This window comes from Panthera tigris, chromosome D4, assembly GCF_018350195.1.
Source record: "Panthera tigris isolate Pti1 chromosome D4, P.tigris_Pti1_mat1.1, whole genome shotgun sequence".
In the NCBI taxonomy this organism is placed as follows: domain Eukaryota; kingdom Metazoa; phylum Chordata; class Mammalia; order Carnivora; family Felidae; genus Panthera; species Panthera tigris.
The window spans coordinates 54,968,286-54,994,841 of record NC_056672.1 but is presented as its reverse complement, the minus strand read 5'-3'; the positions used below and the strand labels follow the sequence as shown (position 1 = coordinate 54,994,841).

The window sequence follows — 26,556 nt, the reverse complement described above, 5'->3', positions numbered from 1 at the left end:
CAATGGGGGAAGAGGAGGAGAAGCCCACAAGGGAGACAGAGGAGTGACCAGTGAAGTGAGGAAGATCAGGAAAGCCTGGTGTCCAGAAAGGCAAGTGAAGAAAGTATCCTGTATAATCACAACCAAGAGTGAACTCCTGAGCCTCAGTTTTCTCAGCTGTGAAATGGAGACAGGAACAAGTACCTACTTCAAAGTGTTGTTAGGATTGAGACAATGCATATAAAGCAGTTAGGCTTGTGTTTGACTGGCATATAGTAAACTCTCAATCTATGCTAGCTCTTGCTATCATTCCCTCCACTTTAGAGTTGGCTGCCAGAGCTGTCACCCTCTCTATCCACATAAATAATAGCACTCTCATGGGTCTTTCTCAGGGGTCAGGTGTCCCTGCTCACTCAGGCATCAGGTGTGCCTGAGGAGTGGCCTCTGAGTCAAATTTGAACCACACAACTTCAGTGCCTAGGCCTATCACCCCGATAGCCTCCAGCCCTTACCTGCAAATCAACAAGGGTTAAATGTGTGGTGTATAAAGGTTTTGAAGACAGAATTCTGACTCTGTCCCTCACCAGCTGTGGGATCTTAGGCAAGTTTTTTTTAAGTTTATTTATTTTGAGAGAGAGAATGCACACAGGGGAGGGCCAGAGAGAGAATCCCAAGTAGGCTTTGTGCTGTCAGCAGAGCCAGGAAGCAGGGTTGGATCTCACAAACCGTGGGATCATGATCTGAGCTGAAATCAAGTCAGATGCTTAACCGACTGACCCACCCGGACGTCCCCTTAAGCAAGTTTTTAGCCTTCTTGAGCCTTTAACTTTTTTTTTTTCTCCGAGCCAAGGCCTAATCCTGAGCAATTTTTTTTTTTTTTTTTAATAAAGACAGACTGCCACGTGCTGTGCCTCATTTGAATGTATCTGGAGTTTTGGAAGCTTGACCACCCTACATTCTCCTACAAATGGACCTCCAGAGCTTGTTTGGAGAGGAGCGCAGCTACTCCTATACCCTTGATGGAAGGCCGATCCTCTATCCGGGAAGGTAGTGGGAAGGTTGTCCTTTTCGACCAAGACCACAGCTTCCGGGGGGATGCACCTGGAGCAGAGAGGGAGGAAGGGGACACCCTCCTAGCCAGCCAGATCAGCCGAATCAACCCTGGCGATCAATGGGGTGACAGATGTCGCAGCCAGATAGCCCTCACATCCAAGCCTTTAACTCTTTATCTGTAAAATGGGGGCAATTCCTACTTCATGGGATTGTGTCTGGGTTCACACAGACTATATAAACAAAGCTGGCTGATCTGTTTGCCAGCATGGGAGTTACTGAGGCTTCTTGCCACTCTCCTACTCAAAGCACACATCCTCTCGGGGCAGGATGCACGTAGAGGAGGCACTCCACGCACCCAAAACCAAGCTGGGTGGGCCTCTGCCCTAGGCTGGGCTGCAGGTGAGTTAGCCAGACAAGCGGAGACTTGTGCACTGTCTCCTCCACGGGGCGAGGGTGAGGCGCGACTCCTTGCTGGGCCCTTACATTGGTAGAAGGGCCTAGCCCCGCCAAGGGAGGGGTACCGAACGTCCCAGAGAATCCCTCCTCAGCTGTTCCACCTCCCGCCCGGCGTCGAAGCCCGTTTCTTGGACAACTCTTTTCCGTCCCTCTTCCGAACCCACCAGGCCTACCGAGCCCCGGGCCGGAACGCCGCCGCGTCCCCCCACCCATCAAATCAGCAACCAGCGTCTCTCTGCGCCACCGCGTGTAGGCCCAGGCCCGTACCCCAGCCCTTCAGCACCGGAGGAAGTGGTGGCGCCTCTGGAGGGCAGCCAGGAGGAGGAGGAGCGGTGAGTAAGAGGAGGAGGAGGAGGCGGCGGCGCGGCTGGGTAGCAACCGAAGCCACAGGGCAAGGGCTCGGGAGGAGGGCGGTGTGGGAACCCGACCGCTCAGCGCCGCGCCCCGGGGCAGCCAGCCTAGCTTGGAGACGGCCCCGCCCCCTGCAGCGCCCCGCCTCCCGAGTCCCCGCCCGCGCACCGCGGCTCCGCCCCAGAGGCCCCGCCCCCCCCGTTCCAGTCCCGAAAACCCCGCTCCAACCGACGGCCCCGCCCCCGCCCCCGCCCCCGCCCGCGCCTCGGGCGCACTTCTAGTCGCTGGGCGGCCGCGCTGGTCGGAGTCTCGGCGTTCCGCCGCCTGCCACCCGGAGCCGCGCTCCCCTGCCTCCCCTCCAGCCCCTCCCCCAAGAGCCGTGGTCGGGCAGCGCCTGGCCGGCGGCCCGCGGGCGGGCCGCCCCCCTCCCCCCCGCGGTAGCCCACCCGCCTCTTAAAGCGGCGGCGGGAAGATGAGGTTTCGGGAGCCGCTCCTGGGCGGCAGCGCGGCGATGCCGGGCGCGTCCCTGCAGCGGGCCTGCCGCCTGCTCGTGGCGGTCTGCGCGCTGCATCTTGGCGTCACCCTCGTCTACTACCTGGCCGGCCGCGACTTGAACCGCCTGCCTCAGCTGGTGGGAGTCCCTACACCGCTGCAGGGCGGCTCAAACGGCGCCGCCGCCATCGAGCAGCCTTCCGCGGAGCTCCGACCCCGAGGGGCCCCGCCGCTGCCGCTTTTGGACGCTTCCTCCGAGCTGCGCTCGGGTCGCGACTCCAGCCCAGACGCGGACTCTCACCCCGGCCCCGGCCCCGCAAGCAACTTGACTTCGGCCCCAGTGCCCTCTACCACAGTGCTGTCGCTGCTCGCATGCCCTGAGGAGTCCCCGCTGCTCGGTAAGGACTCGGGGACTTTCCCGAATTTCCCCGACAGGGTCCCCTGGACGTTCGCCCATGCCCTCTTCCAGGATATTCAGCCCTCCAGTTCCGGATCGGAGTCCCTAGTCCCAAACAGAGGTTCCAGGCTGGATGTAGGGAGAGGGTGGGAGGCGAGTTTTTTTGGATTTACGTAGAAGGCTGGGGCGGGGGTGGTACAAGGAAGCTGCAGGCCCCTCTGTTCCCAGAAGCAGAGAAGGCCTTGGAGACTTCCCTGCTCTGGCCCGTGCCTCAAGAAGTTTTGGAGTTTGAGTTTGCTTTGGGCATGGAGCAGCCTTCGCCCTGCCAAGTCTGGTAAGGACCAAGAGGCAGCTCAGAGTAACCCACTCCAGTTTAGGAAACTGATGTTGAGGCCTCCAGTGGGGAAGGAAGTTGCCCTCCCAGTTCACATCCAGCTCACATACGTTGTCTTCCCATAGAAATACTCTCCTCTGAGTGTGGGTTAACTTTTCCTTAGCATTTGGACGAGTGACTTGCTCTTTAACCTCTGGTTTCTGGTCTGTTAAATGGGGAAGATAAATGGTACCTAAGTCAGGTTTGTTTTGGAAGGCTACATGAGACAATATAAACAAGGGTTTACATTAATGAAGGTAAACCCTTAGTAAATTGTTGCTATTATGTTAAGTTCCTCCTTTGTGTAGATCCCTGCCCTGGGGCCTTCCTACCCTGCTTCCTGCCCCTGTAGGTTCCCAAAACCTAAGTGAACTAGCACTGTCCAGGGCTGAGGGTGTTTGTAGGAGTACAGTGTGTGTACCATAGGGGCTGGAGGGCTAAACTATAAACCAGTTCACACTGAATTGTCCCTTCCAGGAAGCAGCTCAGAGTCTCAGGTATCTTGCCCAGATAATTGGAAATGTGGCCACCAGCCTGTGTTTCAGCATATACTGGGAGTTTGAGTGGGTGGGTTTGCATTCCTCACATCAGGAGGAGTCTGAGCCCGTGCCTGTTGGAGGCAGTGGGGGGTGAGGGGGGGGAACCTTTCCTTGGTCTGTAATCCACAGGCAGTCAGGCCCAAGGCAGCCACAGGTTGTTCCCAAGATTATCATACAGGTGGCTGCTCATTCTTAATGCCAGGGTTTATTTGTTGCTCTGAGTGAGGGGCCCTGGCAGCAGGGCAGGCATCCTGCCAAAAGGAACTCTGTCACCTTCCCGCAAAGCCCTGGCAGAGAAGGCCTCCTACATGTTCTTGCTCAATTTCTCCAATAATAACTTCAGTATTTTCGTATCAAGTTTGGGGGGAAGCTCTTGGAATTGGTCAGACATGAATTGTGGAAGTAAGGGGATTTTTTTTTTTTTTTTTTTGTAAACAGAAAATTGAGTCCCTTTGGACTCAATTGGACTTCCCTCTGGGAAGGAGACTAGTTCTATAAAATAAAGTTGAATATTTGCCCCACTGCTAAGTGTCTGGCCTCACATATCTTAGAGAGTTTCTCAGAATCTCTTTCTTATATGTAAAATGAGGTTGTTGGTGATTAACTCACAGGGTTATTTTTAGAACATAAATGAGATTGCGTACATTAAGTACACGCAAATAGGACTTGGGACTTGAAGTTCCATTTTCTCAGACTCCCGTGGAGATAGAAGGCTCTGAACAGCAGAGAGAAGGGGGAGGAGAGAGAAGAAATCCTCAGAACCCAGAGAGGCCAGGTTTTGTCTTTTTTGGTTTTGTTTGCCTAGACATTTATTCAGAAAAAAAGAAACTAGCAAATTACAGTACTCCAATGTTCATTAGATTGGCGTTTGAGGTATAAGGTCTTCTTGATGAAGCTGGAGAGCCCGTGGTGCTGTATCTCTGCTTTGTTTTGTTTTCTAATGGTGTTGCTAGTGATTGGTGACCAGTTACTGGTATTTCTGAGCTGAACTTTGAATTGGTGGTTTGAAGGGACTTCCTGAGAGATAACATTTGGAGGGTGAGGAGAGAGGCCCTGGGCCTTCTCTAGCTTGGCTGCCTTAGCGTGACACATATGGGACTATGATGTTTGGGCAGCTGCTACGGAGGTCCCACAAAGTGAAGACAGAGGGTTTTTCTTCATTTTAATTGAGCCCTTAGGTTTGAGTGGTTGGGTGCAGCTCTTGGAGTGAGGGCTCCTGGCTGGGAGGGGGCCTTGAGGAAGCTGAAGGTCTCTCGGAGTGTGTGGGTCAGGGGAGTTGAGCCCATCTGTTCATCTGGGCAGGTGTCAACCAAAGCCCTTGTGGGTGGTTTTGAGGTTGATGGGAGAAAGCATCCGTGGGGTTTAGAACTGCGGCCTTTTCACTACTTGCAGTTTCTTTCCATGACTTGGCTTTACTTTCTGTTGTCCAGGGGTCTGGGCCATACGCTATGATAAGCTCCTGTCTGGAACATGGAGGGTAATGGGCATGCTCTTTCCCAGAGGAGCCAGGCATCAGACTGGGCTTGATGAGTGACTGTTTGATCTGTCGTGGGTTGTCAGAGCCTTGAGACAGACTTCAGAGAGACTTGGGTTTGAATCCTGTCTACACTATCTGTGTGACATAAGGCAGATTGTAGAGTTTAGAGCCATTGTAAGCCCTACTTCAGGGTCCCCCATGGGCTAGTGTGAGGCCTTCAGGAGTAGGGACTGCAGGGGGGAGGTAGGCCTTTCCTGAGGACTCTTACAAGTTCCCCAGGGAGTTCTCTCAGACAGTTCAGAACTGCAGGCACTGTCCTCTTGGCCCTCTGGCTGAGCAGCATCTAATCCACTGAACACGGTCATGTGGCGCCCTTTCCTGGCTGCCTGGGTGTTTGCCTGAGATGTAGTCAACCTGGGAAGAGGAGTGGTCTTGCCTTTTCCTTTTCCTGGGATATTCATCTCTGCTCAGATTTGGTGGCAGCTCAGTGTGACTTGACTTGTACTGGCACTGGCACTGTCAGCCCAGAGAGGGGCTGGGTGGGAGTGGGCAATACTTTAGGTTGGACTGGTTAGAGAAGGCCAGGCTGACCTGGGGGCTCAGTTGGAGCCTGGTACATCTGGTACAGTCTTGTCAAGGGTGTATGGGGTGTGGGGGGTGAGTAAAGGACTGCTTAAACCCAGAGACTTCCCCTGCCCTTTGTGCTGTGAAGAAATTCTCTTCATTTGTTCAGACGAGGACTCTGATCTAGAGGTGGGCACCAGAGAGTTGTGGGCCCCTGGGCCAACAAACAGCTACTGTAGATAGCCAGGGCCCTGGGAGAACACTTATCCATGAACCAGTTTCCCCAGCTTTTGTGGGGGCTGTCAGCCAAGCCGCTACCATGGCTTGCACCCTTGGGAAGACAAAGCACTTTCTGAGTCTCTGCTGGGCTCTCAGCTCTCAGGTGTTTTTCCACCAGCGTGCTGTCCTCCTCCCATATGCACACATGTGGACATGAGCAGGCTGCCCAGTACAGAATGTACTTTGAGGACATCTGTTCTGGCCTTGGCTTGGGAAAGGGCTCTCTCTCCCCTTTGGAGATGAGTCTTGGAGCCTCATCCTCAGGGTTGGGGGAGGCATGGGGAGCCTCTCCTGTGTCTAGATCTTTAAGCTTTGTCAGATTAGGTAACTAGTACTTTAAAACAGTTTTTTCCTGTTGTTTTTCCTGGGGAAAATAATTTACTGACAAATTGACAGATACACCTTCTTGTCTGACAGTTCGAGATTATGAAATGCCCTCTATGACTGTTGGGCTCACTTTCTTCCATTCAGCCTGATGGTGGCTGAAGTGATTCCTGACTGTGGCAATCTGTCCCAGACTCTGAGCAAGCATGGAAGTTCCTTGGGGCATGGGGAGCAAGAGCCAAATGTGGGATTGGATTTCAACCGGAGCATCTTGGACCTACAGCATCCCAGGATGGGACTGTCTAGTTCTCTGGCCCCATCCCTCATTGTGCTAGAGGGCAAGGGTGTCGTCTCAGGCCACACAGCCAGGAGTGGCCAGCTGGGGCTGGAACTCAGGTATTCTGCTTCCCAGCATAGTGCTCTTCCTTGAGGTTATTGCCCTATAGATACCTAGTGCAGGGGCTCAGAGCAGGCTAACATCTGGAATTTGGGAGGACCCTCTCTTTCTAGGTATGTCCGTGTCCACCTGAAAGGTCTTATGTAGTAGCTTGCATGGACGTCCTCAATGGCTAAAGCATCTGGTAACTTTATTCACTTCCAACAATGTGCCTGATCTTTGCTGGGTACTAGTGCCGCAAAGAGGAAGATGACAAAATGCCTCTTCTTTAGGAACTCATAGTCCAAGCAGAGGAGGCATAATTAAATTTTGCTGATGTCATTTAGAGAAACTAAATTGTGTGTGTGTGTGTGTGTGTGTGTGTGTGTGTGTGTGTGTGTGTGTGTTATAGTCTCTCTCTCTCTCTCTCTCTCTCTCTCTCCCTCCCTCCCTCCTATCCATCCCTCCTTTTCTTCCTTCCTTCCTTCTTTCTTTCTCTTATTCAGAAACCCAGAGTTGATATCAGAGTTCTTCAGTCCTGGTTTTGAAAATGTTGAAAAGTTCCTCTAATTTCTGTAGCCTCAAATTAGCTTGGCTGAGTAATCTGTGCCTTGCTGCTTTATAATGACTGTAATGATACAACAGCAACCATATGGTCTTAGGGTAGCAGCAGGATAGGGATTTCTAGGCTGAGACTAGACTAATTTATGGGTTGGGAACAATGGGACAGTTCATGCTCAGGCAGTCCCCGCCTTTCCATAGACTTCACCCTGGGGATCTTCCAGGCTTTGGGGGCAGGTCGGGGAGGCTCATCCCCTTTGGGCTTAACTGGGCTCTGGGTGTGTATGAAAGGGGCCCAGTTGTTCTGTGGCCAACTCAAACCTGGTGATTTCTCCCCTGCTCGTAGACCCAGTGCCTCCTGTGCCGTCTTCACTATTCAGTGTTCCCTGCCTGCTCCCGACAAGAAGCAGAGACTGGAATTCTGCTTGAATCCATATCTACCTGGAGATTCCAGTTATTCTTACCCATTTAAGGGCAATCCATTTGTTTGAGGACAAGTGGTCTGCCTTTGTGGTTTAAATCCCTTGAGGCCTGGCACTGTGGCCATTTTACACTTGGCTCTGGCACTGCCCAGGGTGGTCTGGCCAGTGAGGTCAGCCAGCCAGACCCTGACTCCTGGGGGATTTGACAAGGCATGGGATTGTGAGGGTTCCTGGGAGCCGGACTGTGGCCATGATTGTAAAGGCCCCAGTTATGGGGGGTCACTGTGTTTAACTGGGCCTACACAGGTCACGAGCTCAGGGAGAGATTGCAGATCCTGTTGTAAAGGTCAGAACCTCCAGGTTCGAAGGTCGTGGTGGCTTAGGATCAGGGGTCAGGGTCTGGTTGGGAGCTGGTTCTGGGTGGACGTGGCCTAAAGGGATTCGTCCTTAGAAGGCAGAAGGGCTGAGTCACACGCTCAGTGTTTCAGGTTCCACTTTCCAGCCTGGCCTCAGCCCGCCCCTTCCCTACACAAATGAAGGCCAGGAGATACATAATTGGCTGTTGCTAAATTCTTTGGCAGTGATTTTAATGTCTGGTCTGGGTGTGTTCTGTAGCTGCTTCCCTTTCCCCCTGCCACTCTCTAAAGCCCCTCGCAAAGCCCAGAGAGAGGGAAGGATTCGCCTCCCTGGAACACAGCAGTCTAGGGCTGTGGGTCTTTGCTTTTCTCTGTATTTTTTTGAGGAGCGCACGATCTCTTCGTCTTCTTTGCAAAAAGTAATGCAGGCTTATTGAAAATAACTTGAAAAGTTAAAAGAGGGAGAAAAGCACACTTGTATTCCTATTACCTAGAGGAGACATGTAGGCACATCTTCTGTTAGTCTTTTTTCTCATACATATGATAAGAGTATAGTTACTGTCTTTACAGATGAACACATAGATTGGTATGTTTAGATATAGATAGCCTGGTGTCCAGCATTTGTCACTTAAGATTCTTTCTTACGAGCTCAGTCCTACAACTTTAAAAACCACAAAAGCTGTGTCATTCTGTCAGCTGAATATGCTATAACTTTCTTTCATCATTTAGTTGTTGTTGAACACACACATGTAGTTTTTGTTTTTCTTGGTGGCCCTCTGAGGCTTGGACATAAAGCACTACACTTTTTGGATTTTTTCAATAGTAGGATTTTCTAAAAAGGGGGGAAAAAGGGTGAATGCTTTCTGAGAAGGGCTATGTTTTAAAACCATTCTTACTAAAAAAGATAGACCCATTGAGAATTACAGGTTTGCTTAGCGCTGGCAGAGGAATATCATTTATTGCTGAATGAGGGATGTGTCTAGAATTCTGATTAAAAAGGAAACTAGGTGCAGGAAGTGCCTGGGGCAGGGGCAAAGGGCCAAGCTGCAGGACAGACTCTTGGGATCAGACTGAGCAGAAATCTGTTGTCAACAGAAGCGGTGGGGGTGATGCCCCAGGAGTCTGCTTTCTCAGTAACTTCTCCATTTGTCTCCTTAGCAGCCAGGTCCCTGGGCTAGGCTTATGTGGACTGTGGCACTGAGGCCGTGGAAACACCAGCTAGCTAACCCAGTGCAGTTGACATGACTGACTTGTGACTGTTTCCACAGAGCTTGTGGGAACAAGCCAGCAAATCGAACTCTGAAACAAACAACACAGCTCTCCCACCTCCAGGCAGTTCTGAGATCTGGGGAGGGACCACAAAGTGAGAACCTGCAAGTTTCCAGGAATTGCTTTTGAGAGAAGCTTCAGAGACCAGTAAAGCCTGGCGCTCAGTTGGAACTTGTTCAGGTGGTTTCAGCAATCCAGTCTCAGGCCAGTATGCCAGTCTCTTCCCAAGGTGTCATTCCACTTTGAAGTTATTCCACTTTGATTGCCCTCACTGCATCTACATTCTCCTCTTCCGAGGGACACTTTGGATTTGGGAATCTGCCAGGGGTTATTTGGCACAGAGCCTGGGGATTCAGGGGGAGGCTGTGCTGAGGGAAGAGGCGGGGTCATGTCCAACCAGCATGACCAGTATGGTATGAGGTCAGGTTCCTTCCTGCCCCACCACATGGGTCTGGAGGTTGTGGGGAGGGTCCCTGGCGGGGGGGGGGGGGGTGCAATAATTGCCTGGCCCCCTGACAGGGTACATTTCTAAAAGTGCTTTTAAAATTTTCTTTAAACATTTCTTTCTGTTTTGCATAATATCCTTTTGCCTTTGACATCCTGAAATGGCAGAGTGGTGTTGGTTGTTTCAGGACACCACCACTGCCCGCTTGAAAAAACAGGAAAGGCCTCCCCAAGTGGAGGGTGGACACTGGGAAACTGGTATTTGCATTATAGGAGCTTGGTGACTTGGTGTTGAGGTGTTAGGTGGCTTCTGGCATTCAGATGAGCACTAAAGGAAGCCTGCCTGGCTGAGAATGGGTAGACCTGGGTATTCATGTCAAGTCAGGAAGGGCCCTAAGAAAGAGAGTAAATGAAGACTGGTTTGCTCATGCAGCGAGCCTTTATTGGTAACTACATTACGTTAGGCATGGGAGACAGACATAAACAAAGGCTGGTCCTTACTCCGTGGTGGACAGACCTGGGAAAAACTGTGTAGTCAGACAGAGGAAGCATGAGGGCCCTCAGGGCACCAAGGAGGTGCAGGGAACCAGATGGGTGATCTGGGCTAGGTCCAGAGTCAAAATGAGGGGCCTCTCTTCCAACACTGATCTTTAGCATCTCTGTCTCTCCCAATGTGTTTGAACAGTCTCCCTCGTTGGGAAGGGCAGGGGTCTACTGCTGAATGTGGCCTGTAATTTCCTCTGGCTGCTGTTAGGCCACATGGGAAGAACACCGTAGCTGAAATGCCAGCTGCTGCATACAGTCACCTGCAGGGCGGGAGAGAAGTGGAGGCAGAGTGAATGGAAGATAATGAAAGACAGAGAAGCTAGTATAGTAGGGACCATACTGGACAAGGGAAAGCTGAGGATAGCTAGACCGAGGGGACCAAAGGAAAGAAGGTAAAGGGAGAGAGAGATACAGAAAGAGGAGGTCGTGGTCTGCAGGGGAGAGGGGCAAAGCCTCAAAGACCACTGGCATGAGAATTTCGAGTTCTGGTTCTTCTCCTAAGTCATTACATCATCTTGGGCAAGTCCCCAACTCTGTCGGTCCCTCTTTTCCTTTCTGAAGTTTGAGTGGGCTGGACATTTGGTCTTCAGTGCTCTTCCTTCTGAAGTCTAGGTTGGTATGGCGGGAAATCCTGGTCATATTTGCAACATGAAAAGCCTCTGAAATAACCTGTGAAGCTCACTACCTACTGCCCGTTTCAGGCTCTTGGGGTGAGACTTCTGCTACGGATTTTGTCGTCTCGAAGCAGGCACAAACATTTTAGCAGATGAATGACCTTTGAAGTGGCATGGAGAATGTTTCTTTCCATCACTCTGGCTAGCTGTGTGATATGGGAAAGCTTTTATTGCCCTTTCTGTGCCTCTGTGTTCTTGCCTATAAAATGGGGGTGATAATAGTGTCTACCTCATGGATGTTGGGAAGTTCAGGTAGGAGGCATAAAAGGACCTAAAACAGTGCCTAACACTGAGTAAGCTCTGAGTGTGTTATTTATTATTGGTAGCACTAACAGTTATTTCTGAAGATTTTGGTTTTTGCTTTGTAGGATTTCTTCCTTTTTTTAAAAAAATTTGTTTTAGTTGAAAATATATCACCACATCAAATGTTTAAAAAACTATAATTCAGGGTGCCTGGGTGTCTCAGTTAAGTGTCCAACTCTTGATTTCAGCTCAGGTCATGATCTCATGGTTTGTGAGTTTGAGCACCACATCTGGTTCTGTGGTGACAGTGCAGGGCCTGCTTAGGATTCTCTTTTTGTCCCCTCCCCTGCTCACATGCGCTCACACTCTCTCTCAAAATAAATAAACCTAAAAAAACCAACAAACTATAATTCTACCTAACTACCATTGTAATCAAACATGTGTCTACCACTGTAACAAAACCTGCCATTGCTTTTTATTTGTTTGTTTATTATGTTTTTATTTTACTTTTGAGAGAGAGCGCATGTGTGCACAAGGAGGAGAGGGGCAGAAAGAAAGGGAGACAGATAATCCAAAGCATATTCCACACTGTTAGCACAGAGCCCAACGCAGGGCTCATACTCACTAACCCTGAGATCATGACCTGAGCTGAAGTTGGACACTTAAATACATACATACTTAACTCTGTTGTAATGGTAGTATAAAACTGTTCTGCATTCTGCTCATTTCATTCAATGCTATCTTAAACTGTTAGGTTATTCGTAATTATCCTTATTATCTTTTCAAGCTGCTATCTAAAATTCTTATGGATATTCCCTTAGCATTCAACATTCCAGGTTTCTCCATTATAGATAGTCTTTTTTTTTTTTTTTTTTTTTAATCATAGATAATCCTGAATATTTTCGCTTGTGTTGAGCTCTTTGCTTCAGTTGAATTAACTCCATGGGATAAATTCTTAGGAATTCTTAGGCCAGAGGACATAGACACTTTTAGGACATTGGTTCACATTGCCACCTTGCTTTCCAGGAGGGTTGGAATAATCCACAGGCCCTAAATCGCAAATTCCTGGGCTAGGGATATTGGCTTTTAAAGAATATGGATACCGAGAGAGAGTCAGATCTATCTGGAGTCTTATATCTATACTCTCAGCTTGTGTGTGTGTGTGTGTGTGTGTGTGTGTGTGTGTGTGTGTCTGTCTTAAGTGGCCTGTGTAGGGCACTGTGGCCATCCTGGACATGAGGCTTTTCCTGTAAGCCATTGCATCTGAGCAGTTCCTGTTGAGGTGTATCCATAAAGGGCCTTACTGATGGCTCTTTGAGCACCTCATGTACCTTCTTTGCCAAAGAGTCGATTTACACAAGGTAAGAAACTCCTTCTTCCTATGTCTGTGGAGCTAAATCTATAGAGTGGGGGACAGGCTCTGGCTTTAAAAGCTTGGCTTAAAAATGGTGTTGACCTAAAACTTTGTGGGTTGATGTCTGGGAATACCACATGCAGCCATCCACAGAAACCATGATAGGTTCTGACTGGCTAGTCTGGGCAGCTGACCATTTAACCCATATGGATCAACTCCAATCTGACAGACATGGTTTATGGGATCTAGGAATGAGGCCCAAAGGAAGAAAGACTTAAATTATATTGGGTAAAAATAAATTGATCAATAACTATAAATTGCCAGTTCTGCTCCTATTCCCCCCCACTCCCCCTCCCACGCACATGCCTCTTTTGTAGATAAACAGGAGTCTGCCGACTTCCAGAAGTAGTAGAATGACCTTAGAGCCAGTGATTTCAGTTATCAGCGGTTTATAGATTAAGCAGATGGGGTGCATTCAACCTGTGACTGTTCCTCCTCTCATGTTGTAACCACTCTTGTCCTATTGTGCTACATTCCATGGTGATCAGCTGTGATTTAACAAGGTACTCCCCGGGGCCGTTTATAGTCAGGCTAGAGCTGCTGTCCAGCATGTTGTTCCTGGGGGACCCAGAGCAGTACTTTCCTCCTGTGTAAAATGGGGCAATAATTCCTACCTCCAAGAGTGGATGAGAGGATTGAATGAAATGAGGTATGTGTTGATATCAGTACTCTTGTCTTTTGTTCAATGCCTAACCCCATTCTCTTGGGTGCAGAAGGCTTACACTCAGCCTAGTAGGAGGCAGAGTAAAATTTCCTCCAAATGCAGTTTTGTCTTTGTTTTTGTTTTTTTCCATCTACCCTGGGGCAGAGTTAAGAGGATAAGGGAGAGATGTGAGGCTGTAACCATAATTTAGGGACAGGGTTTAGCCTGGAGCCAGGGTTTAGTGGAGACCTACCCCAGTCCACAAGGAAGCCTCCCTCTTGTTGAATCCACAACACTGCGGAACTTGGAGTGGGGGTTGCTATGTGTCAGGCATGCCAGGATTCTGTGGCGATTCATAGCCTTCCCTTCTCCAAGTGGACATTGTCAGTCAGTGTCCTGGGGAGAGAGCTTCATGGAGTACAGATAGTTGAATGGTCAGGAAGAGGAGCTGGAGGGAGCATTGGGTGTTTGGTAGAGTCTCAGGAGGTGAGAAGAGATGTGTTGTGGTTGGGAGGTGGGTGCTGGGCTCAGGCTGGGGTGCCCAGTGACCTGTGCTTGGTGTGTTATTAGAAAAACTTAGAGGCTGTAGATAGCCTGTCTTGTAAAAGAGACAGTAAGAAATACTGATCTGTAGCTGTTGGGATTTTTTTTTCCCCAGCTTTATTAAAGTATAATTAACAAATAAGTGATTTGTAGTTTTCTTTATTGTGATGCCTTTGTCAGATTTTGGTGTCAAGGAAGTACTGCCTCATAGAATGAGCAGGGAAGTGTTCCCTCCTCTTCAATTTGTAGAGGATTTGCGAAGGATTTGTATTAATTCTTCTTTAAATATCTGGTAGAATTGACAAGTGAGGCCATCTGAGCCTGGGTGTTTCTTTGTGGGATGCTATTTGATTACTAATTCAATTTCTTGCTACATGTCTATTCAGATTTTCTGTTTATTCTTGAGTCAGGTTTGGTAGTTTGTGCCTTCCCAGGAATTTGTCCACTTCATCTAAGCTACCTAATTTGTTGACATACCATTGTTCACAATACTCCCTTGGAATCCTTTTTGTTTCTATAAGGTTGGTAGTGGTGTTTCCTTTTTTATTGCTGATTTTGGTAATTTGAGTCCTTTCTTTCTTTCTTTCTTTCTTTCTTTCTTTCTTTCTTTCTTTCTTTCTTTCTTTCTTTCTTTCTTTCTTTCTTTCTTTCTTCTAGCCAGAAGGAGGTCATTTTTGTTGATCTTTTCAAGGAACCAACTGTTGGTTCACTGATTTTCTCTATTGTTTTTCTATTCTCTAGTTCATTAATTTCTGCTCTCATCTTTATTATTTTGTTCCTTCTGCTTGCTTTAGGTTTAGTTTGATGTTTTCCAGTGTCTTAAGGTGGAAAGCTAGGTTATTTATTGATTTAAAGTACATGATCTAAAGGCCATGTACTTTTAACATTTTCATAGATGGTGTCAAATTGCCTTCCAATTGGTTCTCATCAACAGTGTTTGAGAAGCACCTGTTCCCCACATCTGTGCCAGTTAACAATCTTTTAACAATCTTTTTACATTTGCCAATATGATGGGCAAAAGTGATACCTTGTTTTAATTAGTTCCTTTGATTACTGATGATGTTGAACAAACTCTTATGTGTTCTTTGGCCATTTGTATTTCTTCTGTAAATTACTTGTTAATATTTTTACCCATTTTTCTATTAGTTTTAAAAATATGTTTGTAGGACCTTTTAATATTATGGATATTGCTCCTTTATATTGTTTGCAAACATAGTCTCTCTCTCTCTCTTTTTTTTTTTTGCTTTGTTTTTTTGGTTTTGTTTTGTGTTGTTTTTGGTTTCCACCACCTTTCCTTTCCCCAGCCTGTCAGGCAGATTTCCTTTCTTTCTTTTTTTTTTAATTTAATTTTTAAAATTTACATCCAAGTTAGTTAGCATATAGTGCAACAATGATTTCAGGGGTAGATTCCTTAATGCCTCTTACCCATTTAGCCCATCCCCCTCCCACAGCCCCTCCAGTAGCCCTCTGTCTGTTCTCCATATTTAAGAGTCTTTTATGTTTTGTTTCCCTCCCTGTTTTTATACTATTTTTCCTTCCCTTCCCTTGTGTTCATCTATTTTGTATCTTCAAGTCCTCATATGAGTGAAGTCATATGATATTTTTGTTTCTCTGACTAATTTCACTTAGCATAATACCCTCTAGATCCATCCATGTAGTTGCAAATGGCAAGATTTCATTCTTTTTGATTGCCGAGTAATACTCCATTGTGTATGTATATACCACATCTTCTTTATCCATTCATCCATCAATGGACATTTGGGCTCTTTTTCTGTACTTTGGCTATTGTTGATAGTGCTGCTATAAACATCAGGGTGCATGTGCCCATTTGAAACAGCATACCTGTGTCCCTTGGATAAATACCTAGTAGTGCAATTGCTGGATCATAGGGTAGTTCTATTTTTAATTTTTTGAGGAACCTCCATACTGTTTTCCAGAGTGGCTGCACCAGCTTGCATTCCCACCAGCAGTGCAAAAGAGATCCTCTTTCTCTGCATCCTCGCCACTATCTGTTGTTGCCTGAGTTGTTAATGTTAGCCATTCTGACAGGTGTGAGGTGGTAACTCATTGTGGTTTTGATTTGTATTTCCCGGATGATGAGTGATGTGGAGCGTACTTTCATGTATCGGTTGGCCAGTCTTCTTTGGAGAAGTGTCTATTCATGTCTTTTGCCCATTTCTTCCCTGGAGTATTTGTTTTTTGGGTGTTGAGTTTGAGAAGTTCTTGATAGATTTTGGATACTAACCCTTTGTCTGATATGTCGTTTGCAAATATCTTCTCCCGTTCTGTTGGTTGCCTTTTAGTTTTGCTGATTGTTTCCTTCGCTGTGCAGAAGCTTTTTATTTTGATGAGATCCCAATAGTCCATTTTTGCTTTTATTTCCCTTGCCTCTGGAGATGTGCTGAGTAAGAAGTTGCTGCGGCCAGGGTCAAAGAGGTTTTTGCCTGCTTTTTCCTCGAGGATTTTGATGAATTCGTGTCTTACATTTAGGTCTTTCATCCATTTTGAGTTTATTTTTGTGTGTGATGTAAGAAAGTGGTCCAGGTTCATTTTTCTGCATGTTGCTGTCCAGTTTTCCCAGCACCACTTGCTGAAGAGACGTTTTTTTTTATTCCATTGGATATTCTTTCCTGCTTTGTCAAAGATTAGTTGGCCGTATGTTTGTGGGTCCATTTCTGGGTTCTCTATTGTGTTCCATTGATCTCAGTGTCTGTTCTTGTGCCACATGGTCTCTCTTTTAACTTTATCTCTGGTGTCTTTCAAATTTTTGTGTATTTAAATCTGTTGTTTCCTTTATGGCTTCAGGTTGTTTTTGCACTCAAGAAGGTCTTCATCCCAAGATTATAATTTTATTCTGCATTCTCTTCTAAGCTGGTTCTTGAGCATTTTAGTTCTTGTCTCTGACAGTAAAAGATGAACAGAATCACTGTTAAACCCTCAAAACCTTATATCATACCCAGAAGGCCCTTTGAAGTCTTAACTTCTTCTTCCAAATCTATCACTGATGCTGGTACATCAGAACAGAAATGCGAAATTTTAGCCACTTGTGATTGTAGGGCTGTAATAACCTGTAGGCTTTGAAGTTGCTGAGATTCAGGGGAGAAGGCAAAGTTAATATTTACTGAATATCTGTAAAGGGCTAAATGCTAAACATTGTGATGAATATATACAGGTGTCCTTTGAACAACATGGAGGTTAGGGGGCCTTACCCCCCTGTGCTGTAGAAAATCCACATATAACTTCGCACTCTTCAAAAACTTAACTCTTAATAGTCTACTGTTGACCCTAAGCCTTAGCGATAAAGTAAACAATTGATTAACATGTTTTGTATGTTCTATATATTATACTGTGTATTTTTTACCATAAAGTAAGCTAGTGAAAAAGATCATATTGTTAAGAAGGTCATAAGGAAGAGAAAATACATTTACAGTATGTTACTGTAAAAAAACCTGTGTATAAGTGGACCTGTGCAGTTCAAACTGGTGTTCAAGAGTCAACTGTGTATGTGTTATCTCATTTGCCATCTGAAAAGAGCACATTATTATCCCCATTCCTCAGAGGAGGAAATTGGAGCTGACTGCATTTAAAGTGATCCTGATACCAGAAAGGTACTGCCAGGAATGCATGACTGGCTGACTGCCCAGATGGCCCACAGGGCAGCAGGCTCGCCATGGTTCAAGGTCTGGCTCTAGATGGAGAGAAGATGTATTTGTAATCAGCATTGGGGATGTTCTATAAATTTGAGTTAGGGCTCCAGAACTGATGAGAGGGGCTGCTGACTCACTAATAAAAACTCCCAGGAGACTTATTTTCATGCTGGAATACTAAATTGCTGCTTTATTGGGAAGATTAGAACTGTTGTCAGGTGGCTTAGAATTCTCTGGCTGCTGGCAATACTACAAGGGAAGCCATAGTGTAATCAAATCAGGCAGCTGGTAAGTCAGAAGTCAGAGCAGGGAAGTGAGTTGTACCCTAATGTTGGATGGTGTCTGCTGTCATGGCTCATGAATCCATCCCCACAGAATTGCAGACCGTTTTCAGGGACTGGGGTCTGGTCTAGTGGTCAGGCCTTTCTTCTCCCCATACAGCTCTGGAAGGACACATCCAGCTCCGTCTCCACCACTCCCCCATTTGTTTCTTTTTGTACTTTCTTCTTTCTTCCCTTTCTTTCCATCCAGCCATCAAACTTTATTTCATGGCCCATTATCATCACAGACTCTACTGCTTTATTTTCTTTGTTCTGTTTTATTCTCATTCCCACTTCCATTTCCCAACCACCCCCTCCCCATTTGAGCAAACACTTTAATGTGTTTCACGTGTATCTGTTTTTCTCTTGCCAAATTGGAGCTGCTGCTTTTTATATGAACATATTTATGTATTGAATTTTTTAGATTAACATATAGTAAAATTGGCCTTTTTTGGGTATACAGTTCTATGAATTGTAACACAGTGCACATTTGTGTAGCCACCACCATGATAAGGATTCAGAGCAGTTTTATCACCCAAAATTCCCCTTGTAATCACATTCGCCCACCTTTAACCCCTGGCAGCCACTGATCTGTTCTCCATTACTAGTGTTGTATCTGTAGCAGAATGTTATAAATATGTATCATACAGTATATGTACCTGTATTTTTATTTTATTTTTTTTTAAGTTTTTTTTTAGGGGCACCTGAGTGGCTCAGTTGGTTAAGCGTCCGAATCTTGGTTTCAGCTCAGGTTGTGATCTCGCGGTTTGTGAGTTCCAGCCCCACATCGGGCTCTGCGCTGACTGTACAGAGCCTGCTTGGGATTCTGTCTCTTCTTCTCTCTTTACACCTCCTCTGCTCACTCTATCTCTCTGTTAAAATAAATAAACGTAAAAAAAGTTTATTTAAATTCCATTTAACATGCAGTATAATATTTGTTTCAGGTGTACAGTATAGTGATTCACTACTTCCATACAACACCCAGTGCTCATCACAACGAATATACGCCTTAATCGCCATCACCTATTTCACCATCCCCCCACCGGCCTCCCCTCTGGTGACCTCAGTTTGTTCTCTATAGTTAAGTCTTTCTTGGTTTGCCTCTTTCTCTTTTTCCCCCCTAACTGGTTTGTTTTGTTTCTTAAACTCTCCATCAGTGAAATCATATGATATTTGTCTTTTCATGACTGATTTATTTCAATTAGTATGATACTCTCTAGCTCCATCCATGTTGTTGCAAATGGCAAGATTTCATTCGTTTTTATGGCTGAATAATATTCCATATATGTACATATATATATATATTTATACACACACACACCCCACATCTTTATCCATTCATCAGTTGGTGAACACTTACGCTATTTCCATAATTTGGTTATTGTAGATAATGCTGCCATAAACATCAGGGTACATGTGCCCTTCAACCCAAATTTTTGTATCCTTTGGGTAAATACCTAGTAGTGCCATTGCTGGATCGTAAGGTAGTTCTATTTGTAACTTTCTGAGGAATCTCCATACTGTTTTCCAGAGTGGCTGCACCAGTTTGCCAGTTTGCACACCACATGTAAGGAAGAGCTATGCCTTCTCCCCTATTAGTGCATAAATTGGTGCAGACTTATGGATTCTTTACTCAATAGCTCATGATCCTTTACTATCATTATTTATTTTGATGCTCAGATTGTCCCACATTTGGTCAGTGAGATCCCCTTTAGGCTGGTTCCTATGTCTTTTTGACATATCCCATCATTCTTTAAGCACTTTCTTTTAGGCACAGCAAGATGATCCGGGGTGCTCTTGTTCATTCCCTGACTCAGCTGTGGAATCAGCTACTTTTCCAACAAGCCCTACTTCTTTTCTGTGGAGAATGGCATTTAGAAACCAAGAACTGGGCCGTAGGTTTTTCAGGTCCATCCATGTTGCTACGTGTATGTGTCCACGATGTTCATCCCAATTTTTTCTCTCCCTTAATGATAGGCTCCCACACTGCCTCCAACACTGGAGGCATCTGGAAGGAACAAATACATCTGGAAGGAACAGTCTTCTATGTGTCCTTGATGGGCCTGTCGGTGTATATTTGTATTGATGTGGCACTGCCAGATACCACTCCAGAATGGCTACCCATCATTTATGTTTCCACCTGCGGAACTTAAATGTCTCTGTACTTCCAACAAATACTTGGCATTAACTAACCAGCTTCCTAATTTTTGCTGAGTGAATTGATAATGCTGGGATAGTTGTTGTTTTAACTTGCTTTTCTCTGATGACAAATGAGAATGGGCATTTCTTCATATGCTTGATGGCCATTGGGTTTCTTCTTTGGTAAATTGCTTATTTGTGATAATCATTTATCTGTGCTTTTTTTTTCCCCTCCCAGTGGGACTCTGAACATTTTTCTTTCTTTTCCTTTTTTTTTTTTTTAATGTTTATTTATTTTTGAAGGCAAGAGAAGACAGCGCGCAAGCAGGGGAGGGGCAGAGAGAAAGGGAGACACAGAATCTGAAGCAGGCTCCAGGCTCTGGGCTGTCAGCACAGAGCCTGATGAGGGGCCCGAACCCACAAACTGTGAGATTATGACCTGAGGCAAAGTCGGATGCTTAACTGACTGAGCCACCCGGGTGCCCCAACATTTTTTATTTTGATGATATGCAAGAGTTCGTTATGCATCCTGGATATTAATCCATTGCTGGTCCCAGACATTGCAGATTCTGGATCTGAATCTGTCCTCTGTTAACTTTGCCCGTGCTATCTTTTTTTTGAATATAGATTGTTTCCTTTTTGTGTGGTCTCTCAGCATCAATTTTTTTTCTATAACCACTTTACTACCCTTTGTTCCTCCACATTTTAAGTGTGCTAGTATAGCTGAACGCAGCTGATTCACTTCAGCAAACAGTCTATCTTTATGACTCCTGAGCCTCTTACTGAGTTGTATTAAGAGTGACTTTGGGGCGCCTGGGTGGCTCAGTCGGTTAAGCGGCCGACTTCGGCTCAGGTCATGATCTCGCGGTCCGTGAGTTCGAGCCCCGCGTCGGGCTCTGTGCTCACAGCTCAGAGCCTGGAGCCTGTTTCAGATTCTGTGTCTCCCTCTCTCTGACCCTCCCCCGTTCATGCTCTGTCTCTCTGTCTCAAAAATAAATAAACGTTAAAAAAAAAAAAAATTAAAAAAAAAAAAAGAGTGACTTTACCTCTTAGAGTGTGAGGCTTGGATGTATTAGTCATAGATTTATTCAGCATGTATATGCTGTAGGTCTGCTCTGTATTAGGCACTGTGCTATCACCGGCAAGGTTCAGAGGTTATGAAACCTGTCTGTGGCCTTTTGAAGGGAAAGGAGGGATTTGAGCCTCTTCCTACCATGCTGCTTCTCTCTTGGAAACTGAGTTTGGTTCCTGTACAACTGTGTGTCACATTTCTGTATTGTTTCTAACAAATCGCCTAGGAAGGTGCAAAGTGTTCTCCCCCAGCAGCCTGAGGAGGGGGAGGGTAATCCTAGGGAATGCAGGCAAATGTGGCTCCTGTCATCCCAGGCCTGGAGTCCTCAAGTGGCAGGCTCTGGGCTACCTGCTGGTGACTGGTGACTGGCCCGGGGCTCAGAGCAGAGTACCCAGAGGACACAGGAAGACGGCCTCAGTCTGGAGGGGAAGGTCTTAAAATAAAACACCAGGCCTTAAGTTATTCGAATCCTTTCTGAGAAGCTCCTATCTTCTCTTGCAGAAGTGTTCTAGTTCTAAGATGAGAGAGATCCCCCAAGATCTTCCTGGGGCTAACAGAATTTCCAGGCAAATTGACTTCCCAGCCTTTCCTGGTAGTGGTAACTGTGGGCAGGAGCACTTTCCAGAATTTCCACAATTTCCACCAGAGGGAGGGAGGGAGGGAGAGAGGGAAGCCAGAGGGAGAAGAGCTGAGTGAGGAGGAACTCTGCCTTTGGACCAGGACCAAACAAAACAGAAATTCCTTCTGGGACGGTTTTCCCTCGAGGACAACACTGAGAAGCCTGTTTATGGGGCTTTAAAAGCCTGTGGTCCCCAGCACAGTTTCTTGACCTCAGGACCTTGCATCTCTGTGGTTTCACTAAGGGTGGAAACTTTCTCTTCGGGTCATCCCGGGACAGAAGTGTGCTATCACTCCCGTTTCGGGGGCCTCCTTGAGGTTTCCCAGTGCTCTGAACTTGCTTCTCCTAACTCCCTCAGTTCCAAAGCCATGACCACATATGGTAGAGAAATGTGTTTGAGAAGAGTTGAGAGCAGTCAAGTCAAATAAGATTTACTTTTAGGCCACTTGGATCAGTTAGTGGCTCCCTGGAACCCCAGATTAAGAAGGATTCCGAGACAAGCTCAATGGGCACAGTGTAGAGAGAGTAGAGCGACGTGTGTGCTGTCCACTGTGTAGACACATCCATGAACATCAGAACCCCTAAAGGATTAATGAGTGGAAGATAATGATGACTTTTTTTTTTTTTTTAAATGATAAAAAGCACCTTTATTATTGCTTGGTAAGGACAAGACTTGCCTTGATGCTAGATAAAATCCTGGATAGACTCCTGACTTTTCTGGTCACTGTTAGGTAGTTTTAAAGTTTTACAGACGCTGTAAGTGATGGTGACTTTTTTTTTTTTTTAAACAACTTAATTGAGGTATCATTTACATATCAAACATAAAATCCACCTGTTTTAAGGGTGTAATTAAGTTGGTTTTAGTAACTTGACAGTGCTATGCATCCATCATCATAATCTAGTTTTAGAAATTTTCATCACCCAATAAGACCCCTCCAGCCCATTTACATTTAATCTCCTTTGTCACCCCTGGCCATAGGCAACTACTTTTTGCCTCTTTAGATTAGACTTTTATGAACATTTACCTTTTTAACTCAGGTCTTTGGAATTTTTGGCATTCTCTTAAGGATGGCCTTTTATTTTTTATTTTTTATTTTTTGCTAATCAAAGAGTGTCCTTGAGAAAGTATGTCAATCCCTCTGCCCTTCATTTTCCTTCATGTGCAGCCCTGGAGCAGAAACATAATTCCTTAAAAAAATTTTTTTTCCTACCTTTCTTTCCCTCTTTTTTATTTTATTTAATTTTTTAAAGCTCTATGCAGGGGTTGAACTCAGGACTCTGACATCAAGAGTCACATCCTCTACTACCTAAGCCAGTCAGGCATCCCTGAAACATAATTCTTTTTTTTTTTTTTAATTTTTAAAAATTTTTATTTAATTTATTTTTTTAATGTTTTTTACTTCTTTTTTTTTTTAACATTTATTTATTTTTGAGATACAGAGAGATAGAGCATGAGCAGGGGAGGGGCAGAGAGAGGGAGACACAGAATCCGAAACAGGCTCCAGACTCCAAGCTGTCAGCCCGGAGCCCAACGTGGGGCTCCACCCACAAACCACCAGATCATGACCTGAGCTGAAGTCAGCTGCTTAACTGACTGAGCCACCCAGGTGCCCCTAATTTATTATTTTTTTATTTTTTTAATTTTTTTTTTAACGTTTTATTTATTTTTGAGACAGAGAGAGACAGAGCATGAACGGGGGAGGGGAAGAGAGAGAAGGAGACACAGAATTGGAAGCAGGCTCCAGGCTCTGAGCCATCAGCCCAGAGCCCGATGCGGGGCTCGAACTCACGGACCGCGAGATCGTGACCTGAGCTGAAGTCGGACGCTTAACCGACTGAGCCACCCAGGCGCCCCTATTATTTTTTTAAATTTACATATAAGTTAGTTAGCATATAGTGCAACAGTGATTTCAGGAGTAGATTCCTTAATGCCTCTTACCCATTTAGCCCATCCCCCTCCCACAGCCCCTTCAGTAACCCTCTGTTCGTTCTCCATATTTAAGAGCCTCTTATGTTTTTGTTCCTCTCCCTGTTTTTGTATTATTTTTGCTTCCCTTCCTTTGTGTTCATCTGTTTTGTACCTTAAAGTCCTCATATGAGTGAAGTCATATGATATTTGTCTTTCTCTGACTAATTTCACTTAGCATAATACGCTCTAGATCCATCCATGTAGTTGCAAATGGCAAGATTTCATTCTTTTTGATTGCTGAGTAATACTCCATTATGTGTGTGTGTGTGTGTGTGTGTGTGTGTGTGTGTATACACACCACATCTTCTTTATCCATTCATCCATCAATGGACATTTGGGCTCTTTTTCTGTACTTTGGCTATTGTTGATAGTGCTGCTATAAACATCGGGGTGCATGTGCCCATTTGAAACAGCATACCTGTGTCCCTTGGATAAATACCTAGTAGTGCAATTGCTGGGTCATAGGGTAGTTCTATTTTTAATTTTTTGAGGAACCTCCATACTGTTTTCCAGAGTGGCTACACCAGTTTGTATTCCCACCAGCAGTGCAAAAGAAATCCTCTTTCTCTGCATCCTCGCCACCATCTGTTGTTGCCTGAGTTGTTAATGTTAGCCATTCTGACAGGTGTGAGGTGGTAACTCATTGTGGTTTTGATTTGTATTTCCCGGATGATGAGTGATGTGGAGCGTACTTTCATGTATCGGTTGGCCAGTCTTCTTTGGAGAAGTGTCTATTCATGTCTTTTGCCCATTTCTTCACTGGAGTATTTGTTTTTTGGGTGTTGAGTTTGAGAAGTTCTTGATAGATTTTGGATACTAACCCTTTATCTGATATGTCGTTTGCAAATATCTTCTCCCGTTCTGTTGGTTGCCTTTTAGTTTTGCTGATTGTTTCCTTCGCTGTGCAGAAGCTTTTTATTTTGATGAGATCCCAATAGTCCATTTTTGCTTTTATTTCCCTTGCCTCTGGAGATGTGCTGAGTAAGAAGTTGCTGCGGCCAGGGTCAAAGAGGTTTTTGCCTGCTTTTTCCTCGAGGATTTTGATGAATTCGTGTCTTACATTTAGGTCTTTCATCCATTTTGAGTTTATTTTTGTGTGTGGTGTAAGAAGGTGGTCCAGGTTCATTTTTCTGCATGTTGCTGTCCAGTTTTCCCAGCACCACTTGCTGAAGAGACTGTTTTTTTTCCATTGGATATTCTTTCCTGCTTTGTCAAAGATTAGTTGGCCATATGTTTGTGGGTCCATTTCTGGGTTCTCTATTGTGTTCTATTGACCTGAGTGTCTGTTCTTGTGCTAGTACCATACTGTCTTGATGATTACAGCTTTGTAATACAGGTTGAATCCTGGAAACATAATTCTTAATATTCCTCCACCCTTGGTCTGCCACGACTCTTTCGAGTTCTGGTTTGAGGTAGATCCTTGATGCTTCAAGGTGATAGAATCCGACTTTGGCTTTGTTCTGTAGGTTTAGGCCTTGGTACTCTTGGTGATAGAATCCTGGATTGAGTGACCACTCAAGGCTTTTCTGGTGATCTCAAGACCCACATCAGACTGAATTTTGGGGTTATTCTCTCAAGGAACAAATGTTATTTGGTGAAGAGCCTATTTGATGTGGCGGTGTGAGGTTTAGATGAGGAAATGCCACGTTTTCATTAGGTTAGGCTTGTCCACTGCCACAGAATCTCAAATTACAGGCCAAGAACCTGGAGGAAACTCATTTTAAAAGGGAGGGTAGGGGCTCTCCCTTAGATCATGAATCAGGTGCTATATCTGGACACAAAAGGCATATTTAGAGCTTAGGAAGGAGAGTGTTTTTGGCCTTGGTGCCTTGGTCATAGATGTGTCATTAGGACAACAATCTAGATTCTCAAACACCAAAAGCAAGATGGTTCTTGCTCTGTTAGTTCTCTGCTTAAATTAATAGTTGAGCAAGTACTGTGTGGGTCAGCAGACATTTGTGATTTTACTCTATCAGAAGCTGTCCCAAGTACAGAAAGGAATGGGACACAACCCTTGCCCTCAAGGAAAGGAGGGTCTAATGGAGGGAGCCCATAGACAGACTGGTGCCCTCATGCCAAAGGGCATGTAAACGTTGTAATGTTGATTTGGAAAGGGTGTTGTGGGCATCTAGAGCAGGGACTGATCGGTCCAAGGGTTCAGGGAAAGCTTTGAAGAAGAGATGACATTTGGTTTGAACTTTGAAGGATTGTTACTTTACTTCTTTCACAAAGGTGTTTTTTTTTTTTTTAAGTTTGTTTATTCTGAGAATGAGAGAGTGTGTGTGCATATGCACGAAGGGGGAGGGGCAGAGAGAGAATCCAAAGCAGTCTCCACACCGTCAAATCAGAGCCCCATGCTGGGCTCAAACTCACACCATGAGATCATGACCTGAGCCAAAGTCAGATGCTTAACCAACTGAGCCACCCAGGCGCCCCCACAAAGGTTTTTGATGTAGCTTATAAGGATACATACCATAAAAAGGACAGATATAAATAAATTAAAATCAGAGAAAGAGAAAATGTGACTTAGAAAGTTAAAGACTGGAGAAGAGTTAAAATGTAGATATTCATACCTTAGGGCTCAACATAGTTATTATATCTGTTCCATTGCAAAAACCAAAAGTGAAACATGTTCTATCATATGATAAATATTGTCAGACAGCAGATATACACAGTAGCTCCTGAGTATAGATTGTTTTTTCTTGGTACTCACTCTTAAAGAGCTTTATGGGGGTGAGAGGAGGGTGCTGGTCAATGAATGAACCTGTAAACCACCATTTCTCAAAATACAGTCCAGGAACCTGTGCTAAAGTTATCTAGATAAAGTGCTTGTTAAAATGCAGAATCCCGAGGGGTGACTGGGTGTCTCAGTCAGTTGAGTGTCCGACTTCAGCTCAGGTCATGATCTCACAGCTCGTGAGTTTGAGTCCCATGTCGGGGCTCTGTGCTGACAGCTCAGAGCCTGGAGTCTGCTTCAGATTCTGTGTCCCTCTCTCACTGTGCCCTTCCCTTGCT

The 26,556-nt window shown here is 45.5% G+C and overlaps 1 protein-coding gene and 1 long non-coding RNA gene across 9 annotated transcripts in view; both read left to right on the top strand.

Moving 5' to 3' along the window:
* The window catches only part of LOC102949764, a 50,376-nt gene extending 48,642 nt beyond the window's left edge, over positions 1-1,734 (top strand). For both annotated transcript variants that reach the window (XR_444161.3, XR_006210472.1), the window contains 2 exons: positions 870-1,026; positions 1,656-1,734. This is a non-coding gene — a long non-coding RNA (uncharacterized LOC102949764). The remainder of the gene's footprint in view (positions 1-869; positions 1,027-1,655) is intronic.
* Positions 1,735-2,121: 387 nt separating this feature from the next.
* B4GALT1 (beta-1,4-galactosyltransferase 1) overlaps positions 2,122-26,556 on the top strand; it is a 69,040-nt gene continuing 44,605 nt past the window's right edge. For 5 of the 7 annotated variants that reach the window (XR_006210788.1, XR_006210785.1, XR_006210786.1 and 2 more), the window contains exon 1: positions 2,131-2,729. Coding sequence is in view for 3 of the 7 variants with exons in the window: in XM_007076610.2 (XP_007076672.2) it covers positions 2,312-2,729 (418 nt within the window). In the remaining 4 variants the exon portion in view is untranslated. Of the gene's footprint in view, positions 2,730-26,556 lie in introns of all 7 variants that reach the window. The other 2 variants (XM_042965099.1, XM_042965098.1) reach the window with 2 other exon arrangements.